Source organism: Pithys albifrons, chromosome 1, assembly GCF_047495875.1.
Source record: "Pithys albifrons albifrons isolate INPA30051 chromosome 1, PitAlb_v1, whole genome shotgun sequence".
NCBI lineage: Eukaryota > Metazoa > Chordata > Aves > Passeriformes > Thamnophilidae > Pithys > Pithys albifrons.
In genome coordinates this window covers 67,684,586-67,694,217 of record NC_092458.1, presented here as the reverse complement: position 1 = coordinate 67,694,217, position 9,632 = coordinate 67,684,586, and the positions used below count along the sequence as shown (strand labels likewise).

At 37.9% G+C, this 9,632-nt stretch overlaps 1 protein-coding gene across 1 annotated transcript in view; it reads right to left on the bottom strand.

Annotated features, from left to right (window-relative positions):
- Nucleotides 1–2,276: 2,276 nt before the first annotated feature.
- The window catches only part of MTMR6 (myotubularin related protein 6), a 32,181-nt gene continuing 24,825 nt past the window's right edge, over nt 2,277–9,632 (bottom strand). Inside the window, exon 14 of the mRNA XM_071553724.1 lies at nt 2,277–8,316. Within this exon, the coding sequence (XP_071409825.1) occupies nt 8,056–8,316 (261 nt within the window). The 3' untranslated portion in view covers nt 2,277–8,055. The remainder of the gene's footprint in view (nt 8,317–9,632) is intronic.

Here is a 9,632-nt window from a genome sequence, read left to right as displayed (position 1 = left end):
TTCTTGGCTGATATCAGTAAATTGCCAGATATCAGTTATCTCTCTTCTCCCAGGCTGTTCTTTGGCAGCATGGATGGACCTGTGTGCTATGTGACATAAGCAGCAGCACAGGAATTAAGAGTGCAGTTCAGCCTCAATTTTTTATAGCTACCAAAATCTCAGTGCTCTCCTCTGCACTGTATTTCATCCAATTTGTAGTGATGCTTACATCCAGTTGTCCTCCATATTCCCCCTTTATATTTTCCTGCCCCAAAAAGTATTGACTATCCAAAGTCAACTCACTCTAAATTGTTATAAAGAACCATTAGATTAATATTTACAAAGCTTTGTCTTGATAAAGCACCAAGCGCTAGGAGTGCTTATGCTTCTCTTTTGAAAAACTTCTAACTGCGCACCTCTATCGTTGGTGTGTTCACACTGGAATTTAAATCTTCTATGAAGTAGTATTTTCAAAACAAAACCCTACTTAAGTACAGAATTAACATAAACATTCATCCTTTTTCTTCTACAAATTGTTCCTTTTCAGTGTGTTTCATAATAGCTGTAGCTACAGAAATTTCACAAAATATTCTGAGCTGGAAGTGACCCACAAGGATCATCAAGTCCAACTCTTAAGTAAATGGCCCATATGGGGATCACAGTCTCCTCAGACATTTCCTGTACCCACAATGAGCACTTAAAAGCCATTCAGATAAATGATACAATAGCAATTAGAACACTTTTCCTGCTCATGTGTTGTCTTTATCACATTCAATGACAAAAAGTAATCAAAGTTATTATTCTATCATAGTAGTCACACCTTAATCTTTTCAATAAACTCTGGACTAATGGGACATTTGCATGTCACTAGATAACACAGAAAGCCAGTGCACGTGCAAAGTCCAGTGACCATGCAAAAAACATTTGTTTCTCACTACTATAAACAAGTTTACTAAAAGCTTAAAGTGGGATTAGAAGATAAAGAGTGATCAAATCAGTGACAGCATTTTCCCCTCTAAAGCATTCTCACATGAATCTCAAAGGACTAAGCTGCAGCAGTCTTGTGCTTTCATAGAGGGCCTCAGCAAAAGCAGTGTTAGAGCTGAAGCACATCTGAACAATATCCACACTGCTGAACATTCAGAGAACAGTCCTGTTCTCTGCCAAGCTGTATTTTTGCAAGAAAGCAACCATCTTTAGTGTTTTACCCAAGGCAGCTTCAGGGGATGGAAAAATAAACACAAAGCAGACAACATTTTTAGGATGACACAATCTTTCATCAAATCTTGGAACTAGCTCAGCCAGGATTAAAACCCTCAAGCCATGGCAATACCAGCCCTTCCTCCTCCTGCAGCCCAGTGTGGCCACTACAAAGATCACGAATTACATATTCACCTCCATTTGGCCTTTATATAGTTTTTATGTTCCACTTGCCCCACTTCAATCACTCTGCACAGCAGCCAGCTATTTCTCACGTATGTTGCCTATCCTCAGTTTAAACATGCACTCTTCAAATAATGCATGAACTCTGGCAGGTTGTAGTTACAGACAGGTGGACAAAGTCAGTAAAATACATGAGCCAGTCTCCAGGTTATTCTAGGAGCAAGTTAGACTGAGCTTTTCTCTCCACTTGTGTGTGCACGTACAAAACTTGCACTTTCACTACAGCCAGCAGCATCCACACACAGAGGCACATGTGGATGAACATGCTCATGCACTTCATGTTTTGTGCCGCTGGACACAGAACCAGCTGACAGATGTTGGGATTGTTGCAGCATATGGTTCAATCATACTGCTATGACCTAAGCAGGAGTTCTGACATTTTGCCCCAATGGTACTAGCCAGATTCTCTCACAGTGTATTGCAACATACAGCCTGCTTTACCAAAAGGAAGCCACTTGAATAAAAGCCTCCAGTGGATTGAAGAGCGCCCTCTAAGTTGCATCTACCTACAGCAGGAGGGCCCCATTCTATAATAAAGATCACAACATTGACTATAAATTGCACAGTGCATTACTTTCATCTGTACTATGCACAGAAACCATATTCTCAGCACAGATCAAGATGAAGTTGGATGTGGCTAAAGTAAGTATGAGCAAAAGGCTGTTGGAAGAAGTTTGAACACTGTGTAGCAAGTACTGGAATTATTGCTATCTTTACCAAATGAAGAATACAGCTGCATAGCCCTAAGAATCCTCAGAACTAGAAATTAAAGAAAACTGTTGTTACTAGTTAATGTAAAAGTCACTGAGAAGAGAAGCTAGTATTTTCAGAAAATTATTCCAATTTCCTTACCAGATTAATGGTAGCTGTTGAAAACACTTATCTGGATTACCAAGTATACAGTAATGGGAACAATAAGTAAATGCAGTAGTCTCTTCTCCTGATACATAAGTCCTAAATTAAGTTCAGAATAGTGCTTGTAATTAACAGAGTAGGAGCGTAGAGTCAGTAACACAAAGCTGAGCCAGTCTCCCATGTCTAAAAGTTACAGAATCATTCAAGAAACTAATAAACAGGCCAAGTCATTTCTGTATTCTATAGTCTATACCATACTGATTCATCTATAAAATGAAAATTTTAATGTTCACACACTGCTATTATAAATGGACAACTTAATGTCCAGTTAGATAGGCAATATTAAGATCAATTTATTTTAAGCTTTATGGATTTTGAAAACATGTACAAATAAAATACTTGTTACAAAATTCCATTTGCTAATGTTTCTTCAGGAATATACATCAAGCATTATCCCAGCACACAGATAAATGACTTTTACAGAGAGCATTACACAGAGCAATAAATGCTAGTGAAACAGACAGTCTTTGCAGATACATTACAATGAAGTTTTCTTTCCCTTTGCCACCTTTAAAGTTTGACTAAATGTTTTATTTTTAAATAGCCACATCTGAAATTAAAATATGTAAGCAAACTGACTGTGGAAGTCAACAGGCACTCAGAAGCCCCAAAGGGGAGAGTAAGCACTATTTTTCAAGTTCACTAGTTCAGGGGGAAAAATCCCTGAGAGGCAGAAAAACAACAAACCCATTTTCTTCAATGGAAAGATGCTTGCCAAGGGACACTGTCGACAGACAGCCGTAAAGATAAACTGTAAGACTGAAGAGCAACAGTAAGACAGAGCAAGGAAACCAATCTGTAATGATAGGTAATGAGGAATGCCTTGGTGGGGAAGCATGGAACTTCACCAGGGCTGCCTGCTTGCAAGAAAACCATTCAGCAGAAATATATGCAGAGATACAAAGCATGAGATACGTACATGTTAATTTTGTCATTAAGATGGAAAACACTTCTATTTTGTGCCAAAACTATAATCCCACAATTTTAAACAGTATGCAACTGACCTCAAGAGTTAAAATACAAACAAGAATAAACAAAATATTGCACTTCAAAGTCATCATCAGGACATTTATTATGTAAAACAAGTGAATTAAGAAACACAGATCCATATATATTTTCTGTTGCTTGATGTCAGAGCAGAACTTTTCAACTGCAAGTGTTTGATAGACCAGGTCACTGAATTCTCTGGGACTTGGAAACTGATCTCAGAAGCAGCAAGCCTCTGACCTTCCACCTCAAGTCCCTGAGCTGCTGCTGGACATCAAAACAGCTCTACTGCTTCTACTTTATGAGTCATACCCCTGCAGTGCCCTGTTCCTTGCTACATGCTGTGACAAGGGTCCCCAGACTACATCCTTTTCCTTAAGCCTATTGTGCATACAGAAGTTGCACTGTTAAATTATGATGCCATGCTGATTTTCAATGCTAATTAACATGTAGGCAGGTCAAGCTAACTACATCAAACATGAGCTCACTCACACTGTTCACCAAGGCTGATCTGAGCCTTCAGAGTAGTGGAAAAAATCTGAAGTACTTTCAGGTTATTGAAGCATCCAAAGCATTAAGAAGCCCATTATATTTGACAGACATCAAGCACCACAATGAGCAACACTAGGAGGAAAGTGTGGCATAAATGGTGAAAGCAAGTCAAAGCAGAGTTCAGCCTAAGGATCTAATTCTAAAGGTTAATATAGGTTTCACAACCAGTACACTGAGCCTATGATCAGCAACAGGTTTAGAACTATTAGCAAATAAACAGGAGTTTTAAGAGCAACCTTTAGGTTCTGACCTAAAGATCTATAAATACCACTGGAGGGATGATCTACTTTGAAATCAGATTATCTTTAAACTAACTAGAAAGCAATCACATTTACATGAGGCCCTCATGCCAGTCACACTTGCTCAAGAGCAGGGCAGGACTCCAAAGAACAGATGTTGATAGCCTATGTCCTGCGCTATTTTCACATAGAATTTCCTTGTATTATTTATGTTACTTCCTTAGGAGGACAGTAGTTAAACCAAGCTACCCCAGCCCCACTTCAGCCCAACCAATCATCCAGTTATGTGCTCAGTTTAACAGAACAGGAGTAGCGAGTTCTCAGAGATTTGCTGATGTGTTATTGGAAAAGTCTCAGGAAAACAGCAACTAGAGAGGAAGAGCACATCATCTTTCCCAGCAAGGCATTCTCTAACCTGTTTATCCTGAGGAAGAGACACATCAAACTGTCACACTGTGATTTGTGATAGCCTTCCTTCTACAACACCATTATATTAGCATTTGTTTCACATAGGTATGTGTGGTTTTACAGGACTGCTGTACCAGTTCTCTAAATGGACTCTGCAGACTTCAGGCCTTTGCCCTAGATTTAGGTCAGTAGTAATTGGACATGTGTAGAAAATGCACAGGCTCAGTTCAGTGTTGCCTAATTAATTTCTTAGTCTGTTGATTTGGCAGTCGCCCTACAAAACAGAACAGTTGGATATTTAAACTTGTATTGAGGAACACCTTATGACACTAGCAAGCCTCCCAAAAAATAAACCCAACTCCTTCAGTATTAGTGAAATAAATATTTTAAATTGCCTGGACTATAAAACAAAGTTCTCAGGTAAGACTACCAGCTTGGGTCACTAAAAGAAAAAAGATTAAGCACAGCACAAAATGTAGAAACCCAAAGTCTTCACAGAAACCTCCTGATGATAAAGCACAGAATCGCTAAGTGCCAAAGTCTTGCAATCTATGGAGCAGAACCAACTATAGCAATTTCCTGTCTGGGACATGATATTCCCAAGCATCTGGTGAATGCACCAATCAACCACAAACTAATGTCACAGCCTGAAAGAGAGAGTTCTGCACATTATTTTGATCTGTATGAGGCACCATTCAGTTTGTAACTGCTCTTGGAGCAGCATATTCATGATGAAGACAAGCTCATTCACTGAAATAAGAATTAAAATTCTTTCTGCTCCTAGGATGCTGCCAGTTTTTTGGTCAACATGCTTGATGTTTTTAAGCCCTTCTTGAAGGACACAGAACAACCCCACCATGCTGAGTCCTGGCCATCCTGCCAAGCTTTCTGTTGGAGCTGACTTCACTATCATCTATTCACTTCACCACAGATCCCATGTGCTTTAGGTAGTTTTGGCTTAAGCCTGAACAGCAAATCAGAAGACACAGATGCTTCTCTGCAGGAACTTTTCTCACCAGTGACCCTGGGAGTTGAGCTGGCAGAAATATCTGAACCTCCTAAGATGGTTGCTCTACAAAACAGCCTTATTCACACTATTCAAACATTAACTGGAGTAAAATATTTACTTCAAATCAGGAAGTAGTATTATTTGACAGAGAAACAGGTTTGATGCCTGAGCAGACAGTTTTATAGCATTTCAGAAGTGACTTAACATGCCTACCTCAATTTAAAATAAAAAGGCATTCTGATTTGTTTTGCTAAGAAGTGACCTCTGCCAATTAAAGGACCTGAAGACTGAAATAAACTCACTGTAACAGTACAGAAAGGCAACAGATCTTCTCTCCAAAAGCCATGCATACAGGGTTACTCAGATGGCTGTTAAAGTAAAAACAACATACAAAAATATTTGCAGAAAACCTTAATATAATCTTTTGAGTCCGTAAACTCTAAACAATAAATATGAAAAGTGTACATGGCACACCAGAGCAGCTAAATAGTAAAACAAACAAGTACAACTTGATAACACCTATATCGTCAGTGGCAAGTTTGTTTGTGATATGATACAGGCTTAATTTACAAGATATTTCTCCAAAGGAAAACCACAGAACAAAGTTAATACAGAAGGTGAGGGAGAAGGGGAGACAATAAATAACAAGGCACAAAAACCTCTCTTGTTGCAACCCTGTAAGGCACCACTTGTGCAAACGTGAAACTATCAAAACTTGTAGTGGACAAATATTAAAAGTGTTAAAATATCTGGATAATGTATTTTAATTATGACACTAATTATTATCTTTGGGAATAAAAATACTTACAAACCTTTATTTACACCAAAAGGCTTTTAAAAAACTAATTAGTGAAACGGGTGAATTAAAAGCCAAATACAAAAGTCACAGCTTCATAAGTGCAACTTCATTATGACCTATACTGGCCTTGCTAACAGAGTCCTGGGTCCAACACGGTGCAGAGTGATATGCTGCTGATTATGTCAAATTATGTAGCACGCCAGTAATTTTGACAAAACTCACTTCAGGGATTAGAATGAGAATAAACTTATTTTCACTTGAAACCAAAAATTATTTAAATCAAGAGATAAAAGGTCAGTAGCATTAATCTAACATCACACCAAGGGATCTTAATACGCAAAGTTATAATTTATGCCTCTATTTAAGAACTGGGCACCAACATCGCTCTTCCTTATTCTGTTATTTGCTCAGAAAATCTATCATGAGACAAACTTCAGCAAAAATTTTCTCCCTTACTAGAAAATTACAAATACCTAATTAAGCTTACAAACCATAACTTTCCCAATTTTTCTTATGTCCCATTATCTCTACCACATCCTGCTAGAAGTTTTTTTCCTCTCTCCAATTACATAAGAATCTCCAGATGACACAGAAATTACTTAGAATATGCACAGGTTGAACAAGTTTTTACAAGATGAGAAGGGATTTTCACTAATGACTAAAATTTTCTTCTAATGAAACATTTAGGAGGCACTCAGTTTGTCATGATTTTCATATACATGAATGATTTCTTTTCACTTGGGAACAGTATCAGTAGACTACCCAAAGTTCTGCTTGTGTTCTTGCAACCCTAACAACTACATAGCACACAGTAAGCAATCTAAATGAACCTGGGTCTTCAGTTATTGGCTAAGTTTTGTTTTCTTACATGACATGTCTTATTCTACACTTAAATACCTTGCCACAAGTGAAAACAATTAAGGTCAGACAACCTGTAGCTTCAATGATACTATATCTACCGAGCTGCCAGAGAGGAAGATCAGGGCAATCTATTACATTTTAAACAACAGAGTAAATGGAATAAAAACCAGTCTTAAGTGGTAAGTTAACATTCATATAGCTATTTGCTGAAAGGCTGTGCCAGCTTAGGCATGCTTCATTCCTTGTATTCAGTCCTGTTTCAAGGATAGAAAAATTGAAGCAAATACAATGTAAACAGAGCCAGGTAGACTGCAGTAGTAAAGAATAATATCACTGATCTGCCAGGTTTAAGGCCAATTATTTATGACTTGAAATGTGTCATACTTTCCATGGCACTTAATACACTGAAAGTTAGTACTGGATGCCATTAAACAAGGGTATACGTACTCATATCATATATGATATATACATGTAGATTCAGTTCTTAAAATAGAGTTCAAGTTTCCTTGTCCAAATAAAACCAGTTTGTGAAAGATCATCTGTGGTTTCCTATAATGAATAAAGTAATATTACTATTTTAATCAATTGAGTGCAAACTGACCTAAGTCCAAAGACACACCATTCCTTGCTTTTTAGTCCCTACTTACCAAATGCCCCTATTTCTTTTATAAAGATAATTACACCTTTTTTTTTGTTGCCTTGAAAGAACAGCAAACACTTGACAACTAGCATGCTGTTCTAGTCTACGTTAACAAAACTTGCTGATATACAAATCATGTTTTGGTCATGCAGAAGAGACCCATCCTCAAAATAATCCATCTCTCCACTCAATCAGTCTAGAAGAGCATGGTGCCAAATTTTAATTAGCAGGTCATCCTGGCCACGCCGTACTCCAAGCTGACAACAGCAGGCTCAGCTTTGGAGAACTCGGACACAAGCTCACTGTAACGGTTGTCTGCTGTGTTGCTGCCCTCTATAGTTCTCACGGCATCATTCCCAGGGATCGGTGGCTGCTCCTTCTTGAAGCATGGAGGGGTCTTCAGTGCCACGGGGGCAGGATGAGCAGACTGCTGATGTTCCTTCACAAGGATCCCATCTGACTGCCCCTTTCTCTGCCTTATTTTCTGAAATATAGAAAATAGTTACTAACAGTGAGCATGACTCTTTACTGTTAATATTCTGCTTCAAAAGGAAGTGAATTCCCTTCTTTTGCTGGCCAATTCAGTGTATGCAGAACCCTGTATTACAGCCTAGGCTAGATATGTAGCAGTCATGTTAAATGTTAGGCCATTGGATATGACATTATTGCCCACAGCAGATGTTACAATCACTGTTTGCTTAAAATTTGTAGCTGAGCAGAAGACAGAAAGGTTGCCTTCAATTACAAGCAGAGAGCTTGCTAATTGTAACTAGTAAATAGACTAAACTGCTAATAAGTAGATCATTAGTCTCTCAAAGACTTGATACCTAAGCCTTATATGTACTTCCTAAAAACCATCTAAAAAACTTTGGATCCAAAAAATACGAACACAGTTTGTTCACATGCAGGAATACACTAAAAAATGTCAACTAAAAAGCTGGACTAGAAAAAAGGACCTATCCTGCAAGCATGAGAATAGGAAAGATTTGGATTAAGGACTTTTTCAGTTGTGTGTTTTGGGGCTTTTGTTTGTTTCAGTTTTGTTTTTAATCCAAACTCACTCAACCAGTAACTGGGAGCTTTCACTAGTCAACCGAACAGATTTGTTGGCTGATATGTTTGTGTTCCATTACAATGAACACAAAGTCCAGAAGACTTTGATGTTTCTTGACATCAACTTTTTGAAGACGAAAACAACAGTAGCAAAGTCTACACCAAGATTCAAACAACTACATCTCTTCATCACTCATGTGAGAAATGTGGGCTCTGGTGAAGTTAGCATCTTGGAATGAGGATCTAGAAAATTCAAAAACAAGACTTCACTTTACATCTCACCTATTCCTTAGATTGCTTCATTTTGAGTTTTCATCTTGTTGCTTCAATTATATAAAAACTTTTAAACACATAATTAAGATTTGAAACAGTGTAAGATTAAGTGATCTGCATTCATTACATTACAGTAGGATCAGTTTAATAACATATTTCCTCCTAGAAAAGCTGCACTTTCCCCTTCTCCCTCCAACATAACATACAAGAGTTGTGTTACCTTTCTAGCCAGACACAAGCAGTAAAACTGATAATCAGAAGACTTCTGCATTCCTTAAAAGGTATTATTCTGGTATTATTCCTGCCTGCTTACTGTGGTACCAAGGAGTCAATTATATATATCTGATCTATAGATTTACCCCTGTCTTGAAATAAGCATTAAAATGTACACAACCCATAATGATGGTAACTGACAACAGCATGCACCTGCATATGAAGTTAAAAGAAGGACAATACTTACTGCTTCCATTTCAG